We start from the raw sequence: 27,903 nt of genomic DNA on the forward strand, positions 1-27,903 counted from the left end.
CTGGAATACTCACACAACAGGTCTTTTGCAACATAACATTTTCAAATTTATCTCTCTGGTATATTTAAAAACATACTATTGTGCAGCCTGACACCTTTTTATAATTAATTTGATAATGATGGGTTTTGTTACATAAATGTTGGTATAAAAGCAGATTTGTATTAAAAAATAATGCAATAAATATACTGCCAGATATGATTCCTGCTATAGATGGAAATATAAGCATGTTCACATATAGATTGCCATATACACGTACTCAGCAGATTAATCACCAAAGCTATCATATAATATGTATCTACACACACAGATTATCAAACAATATGTAGCCAATCACACAAATGTATCTTATGATACACACAGTATCTTGTAATAGATATGTATACACACACTGATTATCATTTAGTGGCCTAGATATTCCTGGTGATTGGCACCATTGCAATGGCCCGTCCAAGACATAGGGACTCTTGAAATTACACCATGCCATATTTTCCTGGTACTTTGAGCTGCTCCTCCATTACCCTCTGTGTAAACAGTGAGAAGTTAATTATCATAGCTCCGCTCCCCATTAAAATAAATGCCGAGCGCCAGTTTTCCTGGATTAACGCCAGTTTTCACGCCGCTGCCACTTAGACTGACAAGTAATTACACTGGGGACCTGGCAGCAGTAAAATTGACAATAATCAGGAAACTAGAAAAGGGACACTACAGCTTAAAGTAAATCATAACTAGCAAACATTGTGTCACTTAATAGCAAAATGTGTAAAGTGCCGTCTAAAATTAATTGTACCTACTTCCCGATAATTTTTTTAACAAAAGTAAACATCTGCGGAGTCCGGTTTCCAGGTCTCCTCAGAACAGATAAACAAATGTGGATCATTAATCCTTGTCTCATTGTTCATTAGAAAAAGGTTCCGTTTCTAGTTTTCCATTTCTTTCCTTCAGAGTTAGATGAAGCAGGGTGGGAGGAGGCTCGTGTGGAGCATAAACTCCGGCACAGAACAGTTGGGCTGAAGATAATTCTAGGTCAGGAATACAGACTTACAGAAAGACCAAGAAAGGACAGCGCCATATGCTTGCACTCCCAGACAGGGCAAAATAAAATCTCTCAAAAGAGGCGGCTGGGTTACTTAACACTTTGAACTCCACGTGTCGGTCATTGGCTGAAAATAACGTCCTTTCCCCCAAATACACCCAGTTATTTCCCGTGACGTTCACGTGTGGTAGGTTCATTTCATGGTGGTTGTAACTGACTGCAAATTCCCACCTAAAAATGAAGTTCAACACCAACAACCCCCTCAAAAATTCACAAACCTACAAGTGAGGCTTTCTGTGGGGGACAGTTAGGTCAGTGGCGTGTGCAGTGTATTTGCGTGATGATGCACTCCAGTCCCTCCAGTGCCCACCTCTCGCGGAAGGCCATGAGCGTACCGGTGGACACCACATGCTCCATCTCCAGGGACACCCTGGCGCGAATGTAGCCGCAGAAGAGAGACAGGCACCCAAGCTGGGATTTGAACTTCAGATCATTCATCCAGGTTGATCAGATCACTGGTAACATTACCACTGCACCATAAACCTGTGAACATTCTCACAGGTGCATACATTGTACATGCATTACAGGGTTGATGAAAGAGACAGACATCGCAAACCCTCTGCTCCCAAAATGGGCGCAACATTACAGCTGCTGTACTCGAGTGTGCACTATTCGACACGAGTTTAGGTTTCTGATGTGCTCAATAATGAGTTTATCATCATCATAGGCAGTCCCTCGGTATTGAGGAAGACTTGCTTCCACCCCTGAAGTGAGTTCTTTGGTGGCTGTACAGTCCAATACTAGAGCCACAGTCCCTGTCACAGGTGGGGGAAGAGGTGGGTGGGACAGGTTTGCCACACGCACCTTCTGCTGCCTGCGCGTGACCTCTGCACGCTCTCAGCATTGAGACTCAAAGTGCTCAACGCCCTCCCGGATGCACTTTCTCCACTTAAGGCGGTCTTTGGCCAGGGACTCCCAGGTGTCAGTGGTGATGTCGCACTTTATCAGGGAGGTTTTGAGGGTGTCCTTGTAACGTTTCTGCTGCCCACCTTTGGCTCATTTACCATGAAGGAGCTCCGCACAGAGCACTTGCTTTGGAGTCCCGTGTCTGGCATGCGAACTACATGGCCTGCCCAGCGAAGTTGATCGAGTGTGGTCAGCACTTCAATACTGGGGATGTTAGCCTGGATGAGGACACTGATGTTGGTGCACTTGTCCTCCCAGGGGATTTACAGGATCTTGCGGAGACATCGTTGGTGATCTACCTCCAGCTACTTGAGGTGTCTTCTGTACATCATCCATGCCTCTGAGCCATACAGGAGGGCGGGTATTACTACAGCCCTGTAAACCATGAGCTTGGTGGTAGATTTGAGGTCTTCGAACACTCTTTTCCTCGGGTGCCCGAAGGCTGCTCTGGTGTACTGGAGGAGGTGTTGAATCTCTGCATCAATGTCTGCTTTTGTTGACAAGAGGCTCCCGAGGTATGGGAAATGGTCCATGTTGTCGAGGGCCGCGCCGTGGATCCACTTTGGTGGTTATCCACTTTGGTGATAAAAACAGAGAGACAGACTATTATCTGAATGGTGACAGATTAGGAAAAGGGCAGGTGCAAAGAGACCTGGGTGTCATGGTACATCAGTCATTGAAGGTTGGCATGCAGGTACAGCAGGCGGTTAAGAAAGCAAATGGCATGTTGGCCTTCATAGCGAGGGGATTTGAGTACAAGGGCAGGGAGGTGTTGCTACAATTGTACAGGGCCTTGGTGAGGCCACACCTGGACTATTGTGTACAGTTTTGGTCTCCTAACCTGAGGAAGGACATTCTTGCTATTGAGGGAGTGCAGCGAAGGTTCACCACTCTGATTCCCGGGATGGCGGGACTGACATATCAAGAAAGACTGGATCAACTGGGCTTGTATTCACTGGAGTTCAGAAGAATGAGAGGGGACCTCATAGAAACGTTTAAAATTCTGACGGGGTTAGACAGGTTAGATGCAGGAAGAATGTTCCCAATGTTGGGGAAGTCCAGAACCAGGGGTCACAGTCTAAGGATAAGGGGGAAGCCATTTAGGACCGAGATGAGGAGGAATTTCTTCACCCAGAGAGTGGTGAACCTGTGGAATTCTCTACCACAGAAAGTTGTTGAGGCCAATTCACTAAATATATTCAAAAAGGAGTTAGATGAAGTCCTTACTACTCGGGGGATCAAGGGGTATGGCGTGAAAGCAGGAAGTGGGTACTGAAGTTTCATGTTCAGCCATGAACTCATTGAATGGCGGTGCAGGCTAGAAGGGCCGAATGGCTTACTCCTGCACCTATTTTCTATGTTTCTATGTTTCTATGATGACTGGAGGGCAGTGCAGTGCGACGAGGACAGGCTGGTGGAGGACCTTTGCCTTACGGACGATTAGCGTATGGCCCATGCTTTCTTATGCCTCAGTGAATACATTGACTATATCCTGGAGTTCAGCCTCTGTGTGTGCACAGACGCAGGCGTCGTCCGCGTACTGTAGCTCAACGACAGAGGTTTGGGTGATCGTGGACCTGGCCTGGAGGCGGCGTAGGTTAAACAGCTTCCCACTGGTTCTGTAGTTTAGTTCCACTCCAGCAGGGAGCTTGTTGACTGTAAGGTGGAGCATGGCAGCGAGGAAGATTGAGAAAAGGGTTGGAGCGATGGCGCAGCCCTGTTTGAGCCCAGTCCGGACGTGGATTGGGTCTGTATGGATCCGTGGGTAAGGATCACGGCCTGCATGTCGTCATGGAGCAGGCAAAGGATGTTGACAAACTTTTGGGGGCATCCGAAACGGAGGAGGACGCTCCATAGACCCTCACGGTTGACAGTGTCAAAGGCCTTTGTAAGGTTGAAGAAGGCCATGTATAAGGGCTGGTGCTGCTCCCTGCATTTTTTCTGTAGCTGTCGCACTGCAAAGATCATGTCCGTTGTGCCCCATAGGGAACAAAATCCACACTGCGACTCCGGGAGGAGCTCCTCGACCACAGGGAGAAGATGGTTGAGGAGAAACTCCAGCGACAACTTTCCCAGTGGCTGATAGCAGGGAGATTCACCTGTAGTTGCCGCAGTCGGACTTGTCCTCTTCTTTAAAGATGGTCACGATCGCTGCATCTCTGAGATCTCCCAGCATGCTCTCCTCCCTCCAGATGAGAGAGATGAGGTCATGTATCAGCGCCTCCCCGCCATACTTTAGCACCTCAGCAGGGATTCCATCCGCACCCATAGCCTTTTTGTTCTTGAGCTGTTTTATGGCTTTTTCTACCTCGTGCAACGTTGGGGTCTCACTGAGGTGGTGGCGGGTCGCATGCTGCGGGATGGAGTCGAGAACACTCGAGTCAAAGGCAGAGTCTCGATTGAGGAGATCTTCGAAGCGTTCCTTCCAGCGGTGTCCTTGATGAGTGTTTCCCTGTTTTTGGCCAGCAGGGGTGTGGGGCCTTGGGAGTTTGGATCATAGATGGCCTTGACTGCGATGAAGAATCCTCGCATATCATGGCTGTCGGCCAGTTGTTGTATCTCCTGTGCTTTCTCCATCCACCACCTGTTCTTTAGGTCCTGGATTTTTTGTTGGACCTCGGCCTTGAGCCAGCTGTAAGGTTGCATTGCTGCTCTTGAGTTGGGTTGTTGCTTGAGGCTCAGAAATGCTCTGTGCTTGCGATCTATTAGTTCTTGGATCTCCTGATCATTTTCATCAAACCAGTCCTGGTGTTTTCTGGTTGAGTGACCAAGTGCCTCTTCACAGGCACTGGTTATGGAGTCCTGGAGGGCAGAACAAGCGCTGTGGGCTTTCAGTATCTCTGGGTCATCAAGGCGCGCCACGTTAGCTGTGAGGCGCTGGCTGTATAGGGTTCTCTTAGCTGGGTCTTTAAGTGCCCCGGCATTGACTTTTTTGCGGCACTGCTTCTGCTGTCCCCTCTGCTTTGGGGCTATGTTAATGTCGATGATGGATCGGATTAGGCGGTGGTCCGTCCAGCAGTCGTCAGCTCCTGTCATGGCATGGGTGACATGCACATCCTTGGAACCCCTGGTTCAGATGATGACATAATCGAGCAGGTGCCAGTGTTTGGAGCGAGGGTGTTGCCACGATGTATTTGTCCCTCTGGCGGAACAAGGTGTTGGTGATGAGGAGTTCATGTTCTAGACATTTTGTCAGGAGTAGGGTACCACTGGAGTTGGCTTTCCCTACCCCCTCTCTGCCAATCACACCTCCCCAGAGGGCTGTGTCTTTGCCGACCCTGGCGTTGAAGTCACCTAGGAGGCTCAATTTATCGCCCGTGGGGACGCGGGACAGGGATGTTTGGAGGTTCGAATAAAAACCCTCTTTGGTCTCATCCATTGCATCAAGTGTTGGGGTGTACACACTGATGACTGTGTCACATTAGTTCCAGGATAGGGTGAGTCGGAGAGTCATGAGGCGTTTGTTAACCCTGCAGGGGGAGTCTTTGAGGCGGTCGACCAGCTCATTTTTGTTGGCGAAGCTGATTCCGTGAAGGCGGTGTTCTTCCTCTGGTTTCCCTTTCCAGAAATGGGTGTAACCTCCACCTTGTTCCTTGAGCTGGCCTTCCCTTGCCCGTCGGGTCTCGCTTAGGGCGGCGATGTCGATGTCAAAGTGTCTCAAGTTCCCAGGCGACTATGGCGGTGCGGCGTTCCGGCCAATCGCTGTTGGTGTTGTCCATGAGGGTCCTGACATTCCAGGTCCCAACATGTTAATGAAGTGGACGATGCCTGTGCGTGAGTTCTTTTAACGTGGGGTGGCCGGTGCACATCGGCAACCACACGGGCTTGACAGAGCTAGGTCTTGGTCCAGTGGCAAGGGGGTCCAAGACGACTGGAGACCTGACACTGCTGTATGAGCCTCGTTGCCTACGGCGCGATGTTGGCTGCAAGCTCGGCGCCAAGTAACGCCCTTGATGGTAGATGGCCCGAGGCTTGGTTGGGGGCAGGCAGTAGGAAGGTCAGTTGTCCACTGGAGTTCCGAGGAATGTTTTAAACGTTACTTCCAAAGTTTTTCAAAGTTATTTAAAAGTTTCTCCGGAGGTTTCAAAAGAAAAATTCTCCAAGTTGTTTAAATCTTTAAAAATTTTCCCAAATTGTTTAAAAAGTTTCTCAAGTTGATTAAAAGTTTAAAAGTAGATTAAAAGTTAATTAAAAGTTGATTAAAAGTCTAAAATGTAAGTCAATAGTTTACAGCCCAGTCAGTGTTCACCGCTAATGGCCTCGGGTAGGTCCGACTGGCTGGCTGAAGAGACCCAGAGTGCAAGGCTGGGCCGGGCCCTCTGGCCGAAGGGACCTGGAGTGGGAGGCTCGGTCAGACCAACTGGCTGAAGGGACCCAGAGTGCATCGTTGGGCCGGGCTGGCTGGCCGAAGGGACCTGGAGTGCGTATTTGGGTCAGGCCCTCCGGCCGAAGGGACCTGGAGTGCGTTGTTGGGTCAGACCGGCTGGCTGAAGGGACCCAGAGTGCGTAGTTGGGTCAGATCAGCTGGCCGAAGGCACCTGGAGTGCGTTGTTGGGCCGGGCCGGCTGGCCGAAGGCACCTGGAGTGCGTTGTTGGGCCGGGCCGGCTGGCCGAAGGGACCCAGAGTGCGCTGTTGGGCTGGGCCGTCTGGCCAACGAGCTCTTCTACCAGCTATCGGCTGCCTCTCTGCAATTGGCGAATGAGTTTAATAAAAAGCTGTGACACATATAGGAAGAGAGCCCATTCAGATTCAGTGGGATTTTAAAATCGAGATCATGTAGCCTATTAATTAAAGTTGCTTACAGTTATTGGAGTCATGCCTTGTGCATTAAAAACAAATTAAGGTAAAAAGTTATATTTCTTTAGCCGCTAGGAGGTTTGATTTATTTATTGCAGTTTTTCAGTTCGAGAATATATTGTTCACACTCAGCTATTGTCCCTCTTTAATTACTTCAGGATCGCATTTGCAACTGATCGGAAAGACACTAAATCAACGCCGACAGCCTGTGAACACTTGTTGTTCGATGGCCATTGGCTGCGTTGCTTATGTTTTGTTGTGTGCTCGCTGTATTCGAATTAGAAATACAGGAAAATCTAGAGTAAGTTATCAACAGTGAGATGGGCACGCTAGGCAGCAAAATTTAGTGTACATCACCGATCTCGTCATTGCAAGAAAATTTTGGGCCAATATCTACACACACGCATGTAAGATGTACCCAGCAACACATGCATGATCGTTTAATATGTACCCATCACACTATTGAGTATTATATTTTATGTGTACACTACCTGGAAAACACACTTGAGTTTTCAGTTACTCACACTTAACAGAATATAAATCGCATTATATGTTTATACACAGGCTATTAAATTATTGAATCCATGTCGTCTCATTACTTTTTTTAATCAATAAAAACTTTTACCTACTCAATTGATCATTTCTGGCCAAAATGATTGACTGTTCCTGAAGTATCTTAGGACATATTGAATCCATTAGTGATTCTTCTTTGGGGAAAAAGATGATGTCATTCCTATAGGATGACCAGGGAATCTGAGAACAGGCATTGTGTTGCAATGTTTTATGACATCATGCCGGTTGTCTTTTTTAAGACTAGATGACATAAATTGCTTATTTTAGTCAATGACCCTTTTGAAGAGCTACACCAGCACTTCCCTGAAATTTGATTTTAACTCTTTGAGGACAGCTGCAGTTTCCACAAGAAAACTGGACTAAGATTACTCTTCGTGAGTTTCTTCAGAGAGTTCTGCAGATCAAAAATTATTCTGTGGTTCTGTGCATTTTCTAACACTGGCTGTCTAGTACCACGTGTCAGCCTTGGCTTAGTGATAGCACTCTTGCCTCTGAGGGATTTGAACACATAAATAATCCACGCTGAGGGAGCGCTGCACTGTCAGAGGTGCCATCTTACAGATGAGACGTAAAACCAAGGCCCCGTCTGCTCTCTCAGGTGGACTAGCTGTAATGAAGATGTGTTCCTTACATACACCTCCAGGTGCTTTCTACCATTTGATATTAAACAAATGCTGTTACACTGTTATTTGGGACTGTGATCAAAGATGGAGTCCTTTATCGGGGGGGTGAGGGTGGTGGGGGAGTTTTGTACTGAACACCTTGGAGTTTTTTTTCAATCTGAAGGTGTAACTGGATAGTGAAACATTCTTCTATATTTATCCAAAAAAGTTACTGTAGACAGAAGATTTTCCTGACTTTGACCCCGTGGGGGCATCCATTTTCCTGGGAACAAAGGACAGGATAAAGGGACGAAGTTTCATTTCACCAGGACTCTGCCCCCTTTTAGTTCCCCTTGCTTGAGGTTTTCCAGAGCTTCCTTGAGGTTTCTGACTTCCCGTCTCACTTTCCCAGGAGACTGTTCACTCATGCCCAATGAAACATGGTGCTGTGGTCTGGCCAGGGAGTTCTGGAAACAGGAAAATAGATATTCTCTTTTGTTGGTTTAACCAGCCCGCCCCCGAGAGATGTTACGCAATTGGGCTTTTCTGACAGCTGATTGCCATTACGGCAGCAAACCTGAAAGGCCTGCAATAGCCTTTAAAGGTCCTGCCACTTCTGCCAGTGCTAAGCCCTGCCAGGGAATGTGCCCACACTTTAGGTCTGATACGAATACTGAAGATTCATTTATTTCAGGCACCAACATTGATGGTCTTGTCTGTACGTCACACTGGAGGTTTTATGTCTAGGCTCTATTGGTCTGGCTAGACTGGCTAGAGGAATGTTTGTCACATTCAACAGGGTTTTAGGGACTGAAAAGTATCAGCCTTCAATCAGTGGTAGCACTCTCGGTTCTGAGTCACCAGGTTGTGGGTTCATTGCGTTACTCCAGGGACTTGAGCACATATCCGAGGCTAACATTTTAGTGCAGTGTTGCTCTGTTGCTCAGAGGTGCCATCTTTCGGATGAGGCATTAAATCGAGACCATGTCTGCCCTCGAAGGTGGATGTAAAAATCCCAGGGCACGGTACAAAGAAGAGCAAGGGAGTTCTACAGTCCTGGCCAAATTTTATCCATCAAGCAACATCATTAAAAACAAATTACCTGGTTGCTTATCACATTGTTGCTGGTGGAACTGTGTGGTGTGCCAATTGGCTGCCAAGTTTGCCAACTTTACAACAGGGTTTTTTTTTTAGGATGTCCTGAGCTCCTGAAAGGCACCATATTAATGCAAGTCCTGCCTTTTAAATGGGGAAATGCAAGAAAAATAGTAATGCTGTTTCTGGAAAATGACATGGTGCAGACTGTATTGCCAGAGAAATGCCAAAGGTGATATTTAGTGTTTCGCAGGTTGCCAGGGGCTTGTGGAGTGTGGCCAAGCTACTTGGAACAGGTGAAAGAGTGAGGTTAAGTTAGCAGGAGAATGCTGAAGATGAAAAGGATTGTACAGTGTTTGATATATTGGCTGGAAATAAGGATGTTGTGACCTGATTTTTAGATTGAGAGGAAAGTTATCCAGTGTAGAATATTGATACTTCAGCATGCCATTATGTTTCTCCGTCTTTCCCATCCAAGAACGTAGCCTCCATTTTCAAAGGTAAAAGACTTTATTTGCTTTTGAATCTTTTAATCTTCTTGCCTGGTAGTTTTCCAAAATGGGTGCTCTGAATATTTATTCAGCTTCCAGCAGTTCCCTGTTCAATAGCAGCAAGTAAAGAATAAAATCCCGAAATGACTCGATTGAATAACTGGTATAAGTTAAAAGGAACTACTTTTAGTCATTACGCAGTGAAAGAGACTGATGGTGAACATGTGGCCACTTATAAAATGCGTGACTGCTGCCTTTTGTTAGGCGTTTCGAGAGGGAGAGCGCTGAAGCTCGAATTGGACACCAGCGAGGTTGTATTGCAAAAGATAGTCTACAAGATAATGTATCAGTGCTAATGAAATATGAAAATGTTTCTTTTACACAGGGGAGGACGAGGCTGCGCTTACTCACGATCTCCAAAGCTTGGCAACTATTGCGGCCGCCCGCTCATTGGTAGAAGCAGTACCCATAGAAATGGGTGACCCCCATAATGACACAGGGTCAAGCAGATCCTATATAGTTCGAATCCCGCGGGTGCTGAATTTACGGAGGAAGTACTCATGGAGTCCAAAAGCAGAAACGGTGAGTTTTATTTAAAAAAAACAGCCCGACATTATTAGGTCTCAGCCTCATTGGGTCACATTATCCATCTCCTTTCCTACAAAATGAAGAACCTAACTCGTTGCTCAGTGTGGTTCCCCAGCACTGGTCGTCCCCTGGAATCTCACCCATCTCAGTCTTCCTGCATGAGCCTAGACCATAGGTTATTCAACTGCAGAAGGCATCAAGGCCAACAAATCCTGGGCCAAATGTTTCAAGGCTCTACATACAGCTACAGACTCGCACAGGAGCTGGGCGCAGTGGGAAATGGGGCCTCCGACCACTTGCAGGACATTACGTGCGAAGAGCCCATTCAAATTGAGGGAAGAGACTAAAATCAGAAAGCGGATCAAGACAGTGCCCAATGGTACTGATTCTGCCAGGACTGCGACGTTTGGCATTCCTGCTCTCACCCAATGCATGCGAATCATGGTAATGTGATCCAGAAACACAGATAAAACAAATGTAAACGGGCTGATCCGGGTTACATGTAGGACAACTTATTGAAGTACCAATCTGTGACCTGCTTCAGCGACAAAGTGAACAACTGGGTAGAAGAGAGAATTTCGGCTGGACTTGTATAACTATTTTATTTATTGTTTGCATGTTAACTTTGTGAGAAAAGACTTTCATGCAGGATGTTTTTAAATTTGGATTTAAAAATGAAGAAACAGGAAAGCCAGCAGATTATTATGACATTTGCTTCCACGTACATGGTGTGAAGTCGATATTTTTACACCAGTAAAAAAGGATATGTGTAGGATGTAGTCAGTATAGTAAGAATATATCAATAATTATCATTAAATGATTTTAAGTTGGAAGCATAACCCTTTAGCAGTACGGTTAATTATTTTATAATCGACTCTTTATCTTCAAGGTTTGTCCTCTAAAGGCTGCAATCGATGGAATGGATACACAGGAGCTGGAGATGAGAATGAGGCTAGCTGAGCTACAACGCCGCTACAAGGAAAAACAACGAGAACTGGCAAAACTTCAGAGGAGACATGATCACGAGTGGGTGCTTTCTCACATCACCCATTCAAACATGTGATATAGCTGGAATCAGAAATACAGTGAGAGATAGAACATTGCTCCCAGGGAACTGCTGCTGCACTTTTGAGTGTTTTGACACAGTTTTGTTTTGCCAGTGGTATTGAAGAATAAGATCCTGTTCAGATCAGATTCATTCTGCTAAAGTGTACTTTCCCCTAGTTAACTCGGCCTTTGTATCTTTCTCCACCAACCCTCGCCCCCCCAGTCGCTCCCCAATTTCCTTCCCTGTCTCTCCCTGCTCCGTTGCCCTTTTGATTCCCAGACATTTGAACTGACGGTGTTGCCGGCTCCTGCATGACCTCATTGAGTGGTTAGCCAGTTTGGGGTGTGCTCGAACCTTGGCGTGTTATGTCTCCGCACGCAGCATCGTCTGCACAAGAGCAACTTGCGCAGGCTGCGATCCAACAACCACAAATTTATTATTCTTCATATAAAAGGGAATTAACTTCACACAAAGGCATAAGAATATGATGAGAGGGCGTGATGCAGCACTATTTTTAACAAAAATAGCTGAAAGGTATTGGATGGAATTATCAAAGCAGCCACATCAAATCAGCCGATATCTGCATGTGAGAACTCCGAAATACTTGCTAATTTTATACAGAACGAAGGCTGCAGTTGGAAAAATATTACGACACACTTAAGTTTAAAAAAAAGTACTTAACTAGACTGTTGTCATTCATGGAATTCGATCAAATTTTTATGAACCATTTCAGTTTCCCATTTAAGCAAACACCAGTTGAGGGAGTAAGCACATTACATTGTAGGATGCTGAGCTCCTCAGACCATCCAGATCCAAAGGCGGAGCTAAATTGCTGCTCCCAGATAAGTGGCAATGGGCTGTTACAGTTGGACTCAGTGTCGTCCAGCTCGGGAGGGGACAGTCAGCCAGGATTCCCACTTGTGATCCCCATTATACATGTGCGCATCAGATGTGAACAGGATCAGGCTCTCGACTGGGACGCCTGAGCCCAGAGCCTGCTGTCACTCTCTGTCGCAGCTCATCAACAAAAAAATGCGATGCACCCAAAGACATTCCCTGCCCATGGAGGACACCGTTGAGTAGAGGAGGGGAAAACTGCATAAAACACTTGCACCACGCAAACATATGACAATGACAGACAGGAAAAGACCCACTGGCCAGTCCCACACACAACTGCGATGCCCCGCACATCACGATATATACACCCGGCATTGTTTCCCAATTTTCACCGTTTCCCTCCAAAAGCCAGTGACTCCTGCTGGGCTACGGTTCCATCGGCACCAGTGGCCCTCTGATACCTCTCCGAGGTGACCATTGTTCACCTGTGAACCCAGCCAATGCAGTTGTAACTGTTTGGCAAGATCTCTCCGACAATAAGGTTGAGCAGTGTTGAATTCCTTTCATCTTTTCATTACCTCTCTATTAATCGACTTACAGTAAATATATTTTTCCTCATATTACATGAAAGCCATCTTGGGCTTGCTACTTAAATTGCAAATGACCTTCATTCTCATAGGGTCAGATGCATCTTACCTTGTAGTAATTTGAGTATATACGATTTGTTATGGTATAATGTTCATGCAGAATTGCTTGCTCATTGCATGACGTCAGTGTCTCTCGCTTTGTCTCCACCTGCCAACTAAATTTCTTGATGCTATTGCCTTGAAGCAGAAAACGCACTTGAAATTTGTGAACATTATCTTGAGTGGATTTGAGTTTTGAATTGCAGGCTGGGGAAAAAGGATCACGTTAAAAATATTAAGCTTCTGTCTGTCAAAGTGTCCCAAGTGGCTGAGAACTTGATGTCATATGGTTGAGTCCCAGGACTTTGTTTCACTCTTAACTTGCCTGCTTCAGTTGATATCATTTCATCAGCTTTCTCCTTGGCAGCTAGCTAAAGCACAGCAAAATAATGAGGTATTCCATCTCATGGTGGGAAAAAAAATGGCCATAATTCATCTCAACTTACCAAATCATGCTTTTTCCTAGTCAATCACAGTGCCAGTTCATTTACAGTGATGGAAGGGGTCACGGCCCAGATAATATCACCATCCTGTTGGAGGATGCTTGGTGGTTGCTAAATGGCCTGTAAAAGGAGATGATGGGGAGACACATAAATGAAAACATGAGGTGAAAATCTGGAGATGGCAAGTTGATGGCTTTATTTGTATTCCGGTTGATAGGAGGGATGAAAACTCAAGGAGCCCAGCAAGGCGAGGACCTGGGCGACCAAGAAAACGCAAGCATCTTTCCACTGTCCTGTCATCCCTTGGACAGCTTAGTGAACTAGAAAAATGTGACAGCAAAAAAGCTAAGTAAGTGCATTATTTACTGTTTTAAAAATTCCTTTTCCATGGTGTATTCTGGGCAATGCCAAGTGCTCCAGATCAGATGAAATTCTGGTCCATCATGCTGCTTCACTCAGCCTCGAATTGTGGAATATTCTAATCGGAACTTACATGGAAATTAAGCAAAATAAGAACTTTCTCCTGTGATAATACAATAAACAAGCGTCACTTCCAGTTCTAGAATATAGCCACCAGAAGCTAGACTTAAATGAAAGCACAAATACAGAGTTCAGAAAATTCGGACTCAATCCATTCAAATACTGATTTCTGTTTAGGACAGTGGTCACTTAGAACTCCTTACAATCCAACATAATCAACTTAATGAATAAACTTGGCAAAGTATTCGAGAGCTGCTTAGCTCACTAACAGCCAGAGCACATGGTGGCAACCAATGGCAAGCTGCTTTGGAATTATTTTGCCATTAGAATCAGCACTAATGTTAGCTGAAATGCCGATGCAATGTAAATGTAATTGACAGCATAGGCAAATTGAAATTTCTTTGGGACCAATCAGATGGAATTCATACTGATTTAAACAGAGTTGAGCTGGGTTGGACTGGGGCTGTTTTTGTTTTATTGATTGGATGTGAACATCGCAGGCAAGGCCAGCATTTATTGCCCATTCCTAATTGGCCAGACCGGGTAAGGACAGCAGATTTCCTTCCCTAAAAGACATTAGTGAACCGGATGGGTTTTTACAACAATCCAGTAGTTTCACAGTCACCATAACTGGTACTACTTTTTTATTCCAGATTTATTTAATTAACTGAATTTAAATTCCCCTGTTGCCGTGGTGGGATTTGAACTCATTAGTCCAGGCCTCGGGATTACTAGTTACAAGATGAAACAATCTATTGTTAAGGAATTCATTAACATAAGGATTTAGACATTTTATGCTGTCAATATGGTTTGCAGGACATTAGTTTGTTTCCATTCGATCCTGTATTCAAATCACAAAAGATTGTTGGTATTTATTTCCAAGTCACATCTTAGCTTACCTATCCAGGAAACCCTACAATTCCTCTATCATAGCATTTAATTGTTTCTTAATCGATTGCCGGGCTTTGTCTCCAATTTTCCATCCTGAAGTCTATCTCCTGTATTGATCACAATTTGTTTGATAAAGATCTTCCCAATAACCGTCTCAAATTTGTCTTTTACCCGTCTGAACCAGCGTCACTTGGTCCTACTCTCACAGTTTGAAGTAACAAAGTAACTTTCTGGCATCAATCTTTTCCACACATAGAAACATAGAAAGTAGGTGCAGGAGTAGGCCATTTGGCCCTTCGAGCCTGCACCACCATTCAATATGATCATGGCTGATCATTTTTACTACTTCAGTACCCCATTCCTGCTTTCTCTCCATACCCCTTGATCCCTTTAGCCGTAAGGGCTACATCTAACTCCCTTTTTGAATATATCTAACGAACTGGCCTCAACAACTTTCTGTGGCAGAGAATTCCACAGGTTCACAATTCTCTGAGTGAAGAAGTTTCTCCTCATCTCGGTCCTAAATGGCTTACCCCTTATCCTCAGACTGTGACCCCTGGTTCTGGACTTCCCCAACATCGGGAACATTCTTCCTGCATCTAACCTGTCCAATCCCGTCAGAATTTTATATGTTTCTATGAGAACCCCTCTCATTCTTCTAAATTACAGTGAATATAAGCTCAGTCGATCCAGTCTTTCTTCATATGTCAGTCCTGCCATCCCGGGAATCAGTCTGGTGAACATTCGCTGCACTCCCTCAATAGCAAGAATGTCCTTCCTCAGATTAGGAGACCAAAATTGTACACAATATTCAAGGTGTGGCCTCACCAAGGCCCTGTACAACTGCAGTAAGACCTCCCTGCTCCTATACTCAAATCCTCTCGCGATGAAGGTCAACATGCCATTTGCCGCCTTCACCGCCTGTTGTACCTGCATGCCAACTTTCAATGACTGATGTACCATGACACCCAGGTCTCGTTGCACCTCCCCTTTTCCTAATCTGTCACCATTCAGATAATATTCTGCCTTCCTGTTTTTGCCACCAAGGTGGATAACCTCACATTTATCTACAGTATTCTGCATGTGCCATGCATTTGCCCACTCACCTAACCTGTCCAAGTCACCCTGCAGGCTCACAGCTCACACTGCCACCCAGCTTAGTGTCATCTGCAAACTTGGATATATTACATTCAATTCCTTCATCCAAATCATTAATGTATATTGTCAATAGCTGGGACCCCAGCACTGAACCTTGCGGTACCACAATAGTCACTGCCTGCCATTCTGAAAAGGACCCGTTTATTCCCACTCTTTGCTTCCTGTCTGCCAACCAGTTTTCTATTCACGTCAATACATTATCCCCAATACAATGTGCTTTAATTTTGCACACTAATCTCATTTACTATCTTGTATACTTCTGTAAGAATTTCTCTCTATCCACTCCTTTCCAAACTGAACGTTTTCCTATTCTTTCCTCATACATCTGTTTCCTGATGCTAGGGCTCTTTCCGAACTGCCTCCTTGGCTTCAGCATCCCCCTCGTGCCTCAGTGACCAGTACTGGCTCAGTACTCTAGGTGTGGTCTGACTAGCACACTATACAGTTTGAGTATGACTTCCACTGGTCTGTACTCCTTTTTTGGCTATATAAATGTATTGTGTTGTATGGCTTTCCACAATCCACTTGCTGCCTTAAAAGAGTCAAGGGCATTGGTCAAATAGAATCTTCTCCTTCTGAATTCACATTGGCTGTTGTTTACGAGGTTTAACATTGTGTGTTATACAAGTAATCCTCACGTTTACACCTGATTGCACTGATTCAGGACTGCACCCCGTTTTTTGACTTAAATCGAAAAGGCAGATTAATATCATGCTTTTCCTTCTCAGTACAAATAAACAGATTGTCACGCCATTTTCATTGCTAATTATTTTAATTGACTTGACCACAAAATTTGTAAGCATTCCAATCTTAGAAAGTGATGGTACTTGTATCGGTGATCCAGGGTTAATACGGCGATGTGGCAATCCTCTGATGATTGCACCTCTGCCTGTGATATAGCTTGTTATGTCGAATTCAGGATTATGAACTTTTGCATTGCCAGATTAGTTGAAAAGTAAAACTGATTTTGGCTAAAGTCTGCAACGGAATCTGTAGTGTATCATAGTACGACTCAGTTGTACCAGTAACAAAACTCTTCGACTGTGATGGATTTTATTGATGTCGGAGAATGTAAACAAATACCAGGAGCAACAATAAAGTTTACTTTTGATCTATGCTGCCAGGCAACAGGGATATCAGTGCACTGATCCTTCCTGCATGTCTGGATGAACAAACTACAGAAGGTCAGAGGTCAGCAGTTGTGTAAATGCCACAGACCTTGGTTCTTATCGCAGGCACACCTGGGATGAGAGCTCGAGTTGCTCCTTATACACTGCTGCTAATGGCTGTTAATGCAGCATTTCTTTCTGAAGTCCACCAAGTCAGCTGCCTCGGCCCTAAGCTCTGGAATTCCCTCCCTAAACCTCTCCCTCTCTCTTCCTCGTTTTCCTCCTTCAAGACGCCTCTTAAAATCTATCTCTTTGACCAAGTATTAATGTCTCTTTATGTGGCTCAGTGTCAAATTTTGTTTGATAACGTTTCTATGAAGCACCTTGGGATGTTTTACTACATTAAAGGCGCTGTATAAATGCAAGTTGTTATGTTGAGTTTTACAGATTTTCAGCTCAGACTAAGAGCTGAAACCTCATTTATCTTGTTCAGCAGCAAAGATACCTCCTGACTAAAGAAATAACATTAATTTTGCTGCACAGCTTTCCAATAACTAATCTGAGAGAGAACAGGATAAAACTTAACCCACTGAAGGAGAATGAGTTTAAACTGTCCTTGGTGGCAGCTTGGTACTTACAGCCCTTGAAGCTGGAAGTTCATTGCTCAGGTCCTCTATACATGATTAGTTAACAGCTATGACTTATTCCAGTTTATGGGAATTACTGATAAATATAATATTACCTGTAGTAATTTTGTCACGAGTTATTGTAATTAACCTCATCATAATATCAAATTAACGTTTGCACACCCTCATTATGATGGAAGCTTTGACAACACACACAATCTGGAAATGAAGCTTTTTTTAGAACAAATATTTAGAAGCTAAGTTGCTACAAACTGGAAAAAAAGTCTTTTACTCTTTTGGGAGTAAACGACGTGTCCAATGTGCTGTTGGCACACTCATCACACTGCTCGATAATGTAACTTGGAAACAGTGACCAATCTTGCATAAAGCCCCCAGCACTGCAGAAGATAAAGCCATTGGTTACGCTGTGGTAGTGCTCATTATCACAGGGACTCATTATCATTCATTATCTACGCAGGGATGGCATTCCCACACTGGAAGACCCTCTTTGATTGGATCTTTTCTGATACAAATTGCCCCTCTTCCCACCCACCCCCACCACCCAGCAGGCTTATTTGCATAATTCCTTAAAGCTAGTCAGTAATGTGATTGGTGTATGCAATGTATCAAACTCACTGATTCAATGAAGATAGTGCAATTTGTACAAAACGGCCAATCACATTAAAGCTGAACAAATGGTTTAGTTTCCCAGTAGGAGACTTTGTCAAAAGTAATAGTTCAGGGAAAACAAACCTCAGTAAGCATAAGACCACAGAATCTCAATGACTAATTACTTTATTTTATTGTCAATAAATGCAATCTTGCTTGAGATTCTGAAAGAGCTTCCAACAGATAGTGGTTTACAACTCTTGGGATAATTTTGAAATTATTTTCACAATATTTTGAATCACGAGATTCTGAAACGTCTGTTTAACAACTACAAAGGTAATGTTTGAGACTCTCATTGGTGTTCATTACAGTTGGTCATAGCCACCTTATTAAAAGATTAGGACCAAAAAGTTGAGATAAGTTTGTGGATAATTTTAGTGTCGTACTACATCCAACTCTTAGCTCGGCAACCTCATTTCTTGGGGCTCTTTCTTGTAGAGCCTTGGTAAGATTGAACGCAGTATCAGAGATAGGGTTGCAATGTTGTAACGCTGGCTTTCCGACCCATGATCACCATTAGTGAGACTCCACTTCTGGACCAGACAAATGTATTCTCCCCAGTTTCAGCTGGCTTGAGTTTCTATTTAGGGTGCATTTTGCAGCCACAGTAAGGAGGGGAAGGAAATCAAACTGGTTAGGGAGGGATCCCTTTTCACAATGCTGGCACTTATCTACTGGCAATTCAGAACCATGATTATCCATGGAAATATCCGGTTGCTGGAATGTCCCGATCTCCCAGGCAACCAAGGTAACATGGGTATGGCTGGGCTAAATGCATGGGAAAAACATATGGCTACACAGCGGGCAAAAATATTTCAATATCAGATTTGTTTTCAGATGGAATTGAAAGAATATGGTTATTAATGGCAGAAATTGTGATTTGCTCCAGTCTGCTGCGCATTGGTAAATTGTATCGGAATGAGTTAGCATTATAAGAAAAGTTTTAAATGATGCAGAATGGGATAAAGATTTTAAATACATTTCCTTAAGTTCATCCCCTTCCCTCCAAGCGGTCTAGAGCAAGCTAACAAGCGCAAAACCAGAAAATAACTCCCAACATGTCTGAAATTGAACTTTGACCTCTTGGATCTGCAGTTGAGTCCAGATCAGGCATGGGAGGTGAAAGTTTTAGCATTTTCTAATGGCTCTTAACAAGATTAGTGAGCTGGATCTTCAATCAACACAGGCATAAGGCACAAAACCTACTCGGGACACATTTGCCTAGAAATTCTTTTCCTGTCAAAGCATGTAAATTGTGCAAACCTTTGATTAGTTTGTGGTAGGACACAGTTACGTCAGGTAGACACAACCTTTGCTTGTTCAGGGCTCCATTGAAGTGGGGCCAGGTAGTTTACCTGCCTGGCCCCTCCTGTGTGGGTATCAGAGAAAGCGGTGAGTGACAGGATGCCACAATTTGCCTCACTTGCCCCCACGTGTGCCAGGACCTGATCCCGGCAGACACAGGGCATATTTTAAGTTTCAGTGGATGGTCTTCCTATGGCAGTGGATCGCAGAGCGATCAATTATAAATAGACCATATGGCTGACAGAAACACCCACTTATAGTTAGTATTGAAAGTGGTGCAGGTGCCAACCCAGAATATGCTAATGCCCCTGATCACCGGATTTGGGATAGGCTCGATGGAGTGCATGAAAGATCTGCCCTACCCCAGATCAGTCACCAGGAGGCGGTCACAGAACATTATAGTTTAAAATAATTCCTCTTGTGCATGATATTTTGACTCCCAACATTCGGGAATGAATTTGGCTTGATTCAACTCCAGAACTAAAATGATTGTTCTAATAGCCATAGCATTAACTTGCGTGCTCTGTAGGCCAAACCTCTTCAGTGGTGGCCTTGTGCTAGTATTTCTCTGAGGTGAGGGATATGTAAACTCTCTTGCCTGCCCTTTAGTGTTTCAGGTTTGGCATGTGAGATAGACTAGCAACACAGAGCTTTTTGGCAGCTGCTCATAGGCATTGATGCACTACAAGATGTTACTAGCCTGTGTGGCCTGTAATTTGAATCGTGAGACAATATGTAAAAGGGAGTACCTATGAACTTTTATCAACCCTGTTACCTGGAATGGGCTCTGGTGTAGTCATGCTGGGTTTTAATGTAGAAGTGCTTTATATGACTAATTAAAAACCATATCTGGATGACATGGCTATCCTTAACCAGCTGACTAACGTGTTTCTGGGTAGCACTTCACTGTCTTCCCAAAGGAAAGCCTGTCAGGATGAGCAAGCAGCAAGCTACAATAGTCTCCTTTTTGTTGTGTTTCAGTAGTAATTTGTATTGGAAGCACAAAGATGCCTGACCTGGAATATTCTGCCCAACCTGCTAATGGAGTGAGCTCCTCGGAGACCTGCTCCACAAAGTTGTATGATAGAGTAGCCTTTGAACTTTGACCCCGGGCTAGGGAAGATAAGAATGGGAAGTCTGCTTTTGTGAATTCTAGCGGTATAGACTTGGTGAAAACCTAATAATTAAAATTTAATTGATTGCATTCAGTCTGGTGTTTCTGAGCCCTCGTTTATGTGGAGAGCTTGAACCCTTCTGCCCTCAGCAGAAATAAAACTTCCTTCAAAGCAAAAGGCTTTTTATCCAACAACAAAAATCTCCCAGTGAGGACAAAGGGTTCACTCTTGCAGCATCTGAATTAGAGCAGTCTCGATGTGAGTTTCGGGTCAGTTTTCAAATGAACATAACCAGTGATAGATAACAAGTGATATAATTTACCACCTACTGAGCGGTTATGGTGCTTGGTTGCCTGTTTTTACTTTTTTTTTTTAAGTAAATGCTTTAAGACTTTATTGTCTTCCTTACTATCCTTCAGTCTTTGATTTAACTTGAACTGGTCAGATTTTGATTTATGTATTTACATTCTCCAAAAAGAACCAAGCAGTGTTATAAATGCTAGGTGCTTTTATATTGTTGTTTGGCCGCCGACTCCTGTAGCATGTTTTAGACGCAAGCAGCCACCACATCAACATAAACTGATTGTATTTATTTAGACCAGTAGCAAGGAAGACCCACACTTCACTGCATGGTTCTTGTCTTGCTAGACGTACTGCTGCAGTGACAGTCACCTGTTCAGGTAGTCATGACATTATCTTGCACAGATGTGTCTATTATCTCCATATTGACACAATGGCAACGTCATTGCTCTGGAAATTGGATTGCACTGTGTCTTGTTTTTCAGGCAAGGAATGGGCTCCGAAGGGTCCAATATGGCATGTGGTGTGTGCGCCACATTCTGCGACAGGTATGCACGGGCATGCTATTCCCGAATGTAGTCGTACAGAGCGCCCACCTGAAGTAGGCGCTGTGCCCATTGACGATGCAAATCAGGGGCCTAATCCCTATTTCAGGCTCCTTTTCGATAATGGACCACGACCGAGTGGAAGAAGCGGCTAGGTCTCCGCTCCAACCACATGACACCATCTGCCCACAACATGGTGAATATATAGCACTGGGATCAATTCCAAATCTTCCACAGGAAAGATTCCAATCATTTCTACATGCCAACATTTTCTAACAACAACGCACTCAAATAACAACGCACCCGAGATCGCAATCGCTTTCGATCAGGATATTATGCAATAAAAACAGTTTTTAAATTGAAGGGTATTGAACACTGAGATATAAAGCTTGCCACAAGGTAATTGGCAAAAGATCCAGAGGGTGGAGAGGATTTTTTTATTTATGTCGTGAGTTGTTAGGATCTGGAACGCACTGTCTGAACGGGTATTGGGAGCAGATTCAGTAGTAACTTTCAGAAAGAATTGGATAAATACTTGAACAGCAAAAAAATGCAGGGGTATGGGGAAAGAGCAGGGGAGTGGGACTAATAGGACGGGTCTTTTAATGAGCCAGCACAGGCACAATGGGTGGAATAGCTTCCTTCTGTACTCTATGATTCTATGAAGTGTTCTAATATCATTAACCTTCTTCAGAGCCACTACAGAGCAAATACAACAGGGAGGAGTGGACTGCATTAATGACAGAAATAAAATCAACAGACTGATGCTGTATCAGTGAACTTACTGACAATTGAGTTGCCAAATACTGTATTTCATTAGCAACAGAATTGGAGATAATAGTCATAGCAAAAGACTGAAATGATGAAATAGTGCATGCGCATGGTTGTACTGTTGGACGCAGTCTGCATATCAAGATTGACCATTGGGGGTACAGGAATGGATCATTATTCTGGAGTTCTTGATTACCTTTGGGGACCTGGGAACAATTTCCTTGAGGAAATTAAATTGGTGGGTTAGAGTCCCTCACGACCAGGCACATTGCATGTGATCTGTGGAAGGAAAAGGTTTGAGAAGCAAACTGGACTTTTCTCATTCTATACTTCCGTTCTTTTCCTTATTGCAAATTTAGTTTATGCAACAGCGCAACATCGGGTAAGGCCAGTTAATGTTAAATACATGGAAGAGTTTGTAACAGCCTGTAGCTGCAATGGTGAGCACTGGACTCAAGACCACAGGGTCAAAAGTTCAAATTCCTGGCTTGCCTTGACATTCTGACCGATTGCCCTGACTTGGTAGCTTTTGCTGATTATTAGCCAGACCACTAACTTGAATGATGTGCAACAGCAAAGTGGTGCATCTCACCTGACCAATGCCACCCTGCATAAAGTGGGTCTTCTGTAAAATAATTGTGAGAGTGTGATAACAGCGGCTATCAGGAGAGGTGCTTTCCCAGCCAAACAAGTTAGAATGGGCGGGAGGGAGGAGGCAGAGTACGGACCTAAAAAGGTGGAAAACAAGTGTTGACACTGGCGCAGGAAGGGGAGTGAGACGACTTTTGGATCAAGCTGATTTCAATTTGCTTCATGCACTCCTTGTTGTCAGCACTTCAATTTAGATCAGTGTTCCTACATCTCAGAAGCAGCAGGGTTTGCATTTGTAGGTAGGAACGATGGGAGGTGTTATCTGAAAGCTAATTACTCTGCTGGGATAGATGAAGTCAACACTTCCCTGATTTCTCACATCTGCTGGCATCCAAGTAATTGGAAAGCAAAATGACAAACCCAGGGAGGGTAGGAAGGGAGGTTTCATGCAACTCATTTAGGACCAAGTGGGGGGAGGGTGATATATGTGTCACAACATACTCCCTTCTGCTGTTGAACACGTATAAAACCCCTCAGGTCATAAAGAATGTCATGTCTCCCCATGGAACTCTATTTTGTAATTGAAGAGACAGGACAGTCAAATCCTATTTGACAAATTTTCTGTTTGACACCAAATATGTGTTCAGTTATCATGACCTGAGCCTTTCACTGGTACTGCAGGAGCCGGGGAATGGTGACTTGTTTGGATGTGACTTGACCCCTTTTCCGAGTAAGTGTTTTAATGTACTGGCTCTATTTCATGATCTTTTCATTCAAGGCTTTTCAACCTCAAGCACTGCCGTTTTTGCAAAAATTGCTCACATTACTGTATTACCCTCCGACTGTATTTTGTGAGGAATTGAAAAAGCTAGGAAATAACTCTAGTGTGTGAATCAGTGCCGTTGTGGTTTACAAAAATAGATGCCAAAAAAAATTAAAAAGAACTTAGCTGTTAAAAAAAAAATTGGGGGTGAGACTATATTCAAGGTGATATAAAGCTATAGGTTTACTCTGCTAATGTTTTGTAAAATCAATCAACCTCTTTGTTTCTGTGGTGTTACTTCAATGGAGACTTCAATTAACAAAATAGGACTAATCACATGTACTAAAAATAAGTGGACAATAAACCTTAAACTTAACTTCAACATAGCCAAAAAGTAGCACTTTACCAAGAGGCGAATGGGTGTGAAGCTACAGCATCCATGTTGGACCAAGCTTTTGGTCACCTGTATGATCATAGATCTGTACAGCACAGAAGGAGGCCTTTTGGCCCATCGTGCCCGTGTCGGCTCTTTGAAAGAGCTGTCCAATTAATCCTGCTCCCTCGCTCTTTCCCCATAGCCCTGCAAATGTTTTACCCGTCAAATATTCATCCAATTCCCTTTTGAAAGTTGCTCTTTAATTTACTTTCAACACCTTTTCAGGCAGTGCATTCCAGATCAGAACAACTTGCTGTGTAAAAAAAAAATCTCATTTCCCCCAAGGTTCTTTTGGCAATTTCCTTAAATCGCCATCCCTTGGTTACCGACCCTCCTGTCAATGGAAACCGTTTCTCCCTCTTTATTCTCATAACCCCTCATCATTTTGAACATCTCTATTAAATCTCCCCCTAATCTCTGCTCTAAGAAGAACAATCCCAGATACCCTAGTCTCTACACATAACTGAAATCCCTCATCCCTTTTCCTTGAGTTTCTGTAAAATAAAGGTGCCAGAATTACTTTTCATCCCCAGTGAACTTCTGAAGGCGAGGTAAAATGGCAGGTTCCATATAACTCTCATACTACCACTGAAAGTGAAATTCTAGGATGTTGCACTGATCTCCATCAATCTTAGGCCAGTTTCATAAATTCAAATGAACTGGTTATCATTTCTAATAGCTCACGTTGATCTAGAGGTGACTCTCGTGCTATAAAATTTGGTTTCCATATCGGTTACCTGTAAGCACCTGTGACAATCTGACTAAGGCTTGACTATGTCGCCTGTAGCTTCCATTAGAACAATGTTATGGCCTATCTTTGCTAATGATCCACCAACTATAAAGTTTATGTTATACACAACAGATCAAAATTGTGCAATTATTTCTTGTATTGTAAAATTTGTTTAGATTGAATTTGGTCCGAAACATTTTGCTCTGAAGATATGTAGAGCTCATGTAGGTTTCTGCAGAGTGCTGCAGTTTCTGAAGATTAACTTCGAGCTTATAATGAATTCAATGCTATTCATTTTAATATTTAAGGTACTACTCACAACATTACCTGTGCTAAATGAACTTAAAATTGCATAATAACGAGTATGAAAGCGGCACCAATAATGATGTGAAGCTAAGGAAGTAATTGGTCAAATTGAGAAATTACGAATGCCTTGATTATTATCCCGCTGTAGAAACTGAATTTAACAATGTCTTTCCTATATGAATGACATTTGGGATGATGGTAACTTATAAATGTAATGTGGGGGTTAAATATGAATCAGTTTTCACATTAGCAGTATAAAAAAAAAACACTTGCATTGGAGGACAGCCAACATATTCTTCATTGATACTCCTGTTAGAAGGTTTAAAATTAACTTTGATCATTTTTTTCCTGTATCAGCTTGTTGACATTATGAATTTTGCCCTCAAGGAGTGAATGCTGATAACCTACCAAGAGAACTAGCTGAAAGGAGTTACTAAACTATATGAGAAAGTCAAAGTAATAGGCCGAAAACTCCGGCCTTGCCGGGTCCATATAAAGTGCGCTGGACCCAGCGAGGCCTCGCAAAAGCCGGTTTTCCGATCTGTCAAGATTTCTGTGTACAGAATCTCCGCATCCCCAGGAGAAGGACATCCACGCGGGAGAGATTGGGCTATTTGCCCAACTCATGCCCAGTGAATATCCTTCAAACTTTTACACCTGGTAAAAGCAAGGGAAAAACCTTTTACCAGTGTAAGAGATTTAAAACATATAATAAAAAGTAAATTTAACCACTCATGTTTATATTAAAAATCCTGTCCATTAAGGTAAGTTAATTTTTAACACTATTAAAACACATTTTTTTTTTAATTCCCCCCAACTTTTTTTTTCTAAAACATTTAATTGCATTTAATTTCGATTAATTTTAAATATGTGAGGTAATTTATTTATTTATTATGCTGTGTTTGGGTGTTTTAGTGGGGTTTTCACATTGATAGTAATGGGAGCCTGTACAAACAGAGTTCCCATTTTTATCAATGACAATATTGCATTGTGATTAGTGGTCCAGGCCCACATGACTCCAGCTTGCACGTATGTATCTCGAAGACAGGTCCCCGTGCGCTGCGCAGTGAATCTAGGCCTCCAACCGGAATCCTACGTTCCTGCGGGACCACCAGGTACTTTTGTAGATTTTTGGGGGGGTCGGATGTGTTCATACAAAGGAAGCCTCCGACCACATTGTTTCCCTAAATATTAGCTGTGGCTCAGTGGGTAGCACCTCGCCCAAAAATCTAGACTGAGGGAGAGCTTTTGGAGGAAACGTTAAACCAAGATCCTGTCTGCTCTCTCGGGTGGATGTAAAAGATCCCATGGTGCTATTTCGAATAAGAGCAGGGGAGTTATCCCCGGTGTCCTGGCCAATATTTATCCCTCAATCAACATCACTAAAAAAATAGATTATCTGGCATTATCACATTGCATTTCCCACATTACAACAGTGACGACACTTCAAATGTACGTCATTGGCTGTAAAGCACTGAGACGTCCAGTGGTCATGAAAGGCACTATATGATGCAAGTCTTTCTTTCAATGAAGCAAGAACTTCCCAGTCAGCTACTAATGGCAGACGTGGAAACGGAGTTTTTGGAGCAGATTCTGGTTGTCCCAGAATTGAGCATCTTCAAAAAGGGGATGATACCACTTTAACATAAAACAAGATTCACGGTTGCTTCAGCAGGTTATAAGAAATGTTGTAGTTGTTGATCTTAGTGCAGTAAAAGCAGTGAAATTGCTGAAAACTGCGAAGAAGAGCGGAAATTTAATCTACACCATTATACTTGTACACCTGGCTACTGGGAGTTACATTCAAGTCCACAGGGTTTTTGCTCACGCCATTTCTGGAAAGTCTGCTCCATTTAAACAGAGTGCAGCTTTTCGCTTATGAGTAATGTTTTTTAAGTCCATAAAATACTCAGACAACTGATAACTGGTCCCTGTTCACTATTGCACGTCTCCGTTAACTATCCATCTAATTAGGTCAACTCAACATCTCATTACTCATGGCATAGACCAGATAGCCAATATAAATGATGTGCATCTTAAGTTTATAATTGCCATATTGTAAATATAACACAGAAATAAATTAGGATATATTCCACAGCATCATTTGTACATGGTTTCGAGAAGAGTCCGAGGTTGAGCCTTGGAGGATGGCACAGTTTAGGGCTGTTTATTTTCAAAGAGTGAGACTGGAAAGAATAAATTATTCTTATCAAACATCTTTACTCAGAATAACTAAAACTTGACAAGATGCAAGGATTACAGTGCAGTTTCTTGCCCCTTAAACTTTCTGTTTTTGTTGTGCTAACTGTACACACTTTATTCCGTCGAGTTAGTGCTCCTATAGTTGAACAGGGGTCTCTTCCCTCCCTCTCCACCCCCCCCCCCCCCCCCCCCACACTCCCGGTCACATGCATGAGCAACTTTGGACATTGGTGACACTTGGCTCTGAGGTCAGGAAAGGGCAGCAGGTCTTAAGGTCAGCATGAAAGCAGTCATGTGAGATTTGCTAACTGAACCAATGCTGACCGTGCAATTTAAACCCAGGATCATGACCCAGTTTGCTCAGAATCAGATTACAGGCTGCTCATGCACTAAATTAAATAAATAAAAGTTAAAATTATAGAGACAGTTTCTCTTTTGTTGGTCCGAGCTGGGATTTAATTAAGCAATAATTTGCCCTAAAGAGTAGTAGGTTTTGTCTGATTGAAAGAAGGGCTCAGAACACTGAACCTCCAGTCAAGGAGAGAGTTTGCCAGTTTTATGCACAACACAACTGCACGTTTAAAATAATGGAGCATATTGTGATTTAACCGTTCTACGCAGGTTATTCAATCCTTTCCAAGTCATATAATTACAAACTCCGATGTTAGCCCTGCACTTGAAAAACTGCTACTTACAAAACTGCTTCGATTGACTAAAGGAGGTGAGCTGATTCTGATTCAGCTCAG

The 27,903-nt window shown here is 43.5% G+C and overlaps 1 protein-coding gene across 2 annotated transcripts in view; it reads left to right on the forward strand.

Annotated features, from left to right (window-relative positions):
• Positions 1-27,903, forward strand: part of bahcc1b (BAH domain and coiled-coil containing 1b) — a 226,510-nt gene that overhangs the window by 143,845 nt on the left and 54,762 nt on the right. For both annotated transcript variants that reach the window (XM_070857695.1, XM_070857696.1), the window contains 3 exons: positions 9,944-10,140; positions 11,036-11,172; positions 13,378-13,509. In XM_070857695.1, the coding sequence (XP_070713796.1) occupies positions 9,944-10,140; positions 11,036-11,172; positions 13,378-13,509 (466 nt within the window). The remainder of the gene's footprint in view (positions 1-9,943; positions 10,141-11,035; positions 11,173-13,377; positions 13,510-27,903) is intronic.

Source organism: Pristiophorus japonicus, chromosome 16, assembly GCF_044704955.1.
Source record: "Pristiophorus japonicus isolate sPriJap1 chromosome 16, sPriJap1.hap1, whole genome shotgun sequence".
In the NCBI taxonomy this organism is placed as follows: domain Eukaryota; kingdom Metazoa; phylum Chordata; class Chondrichthyes; family Pristiophoridae; genus Pristiophorus; species Pristiophorus japonicus.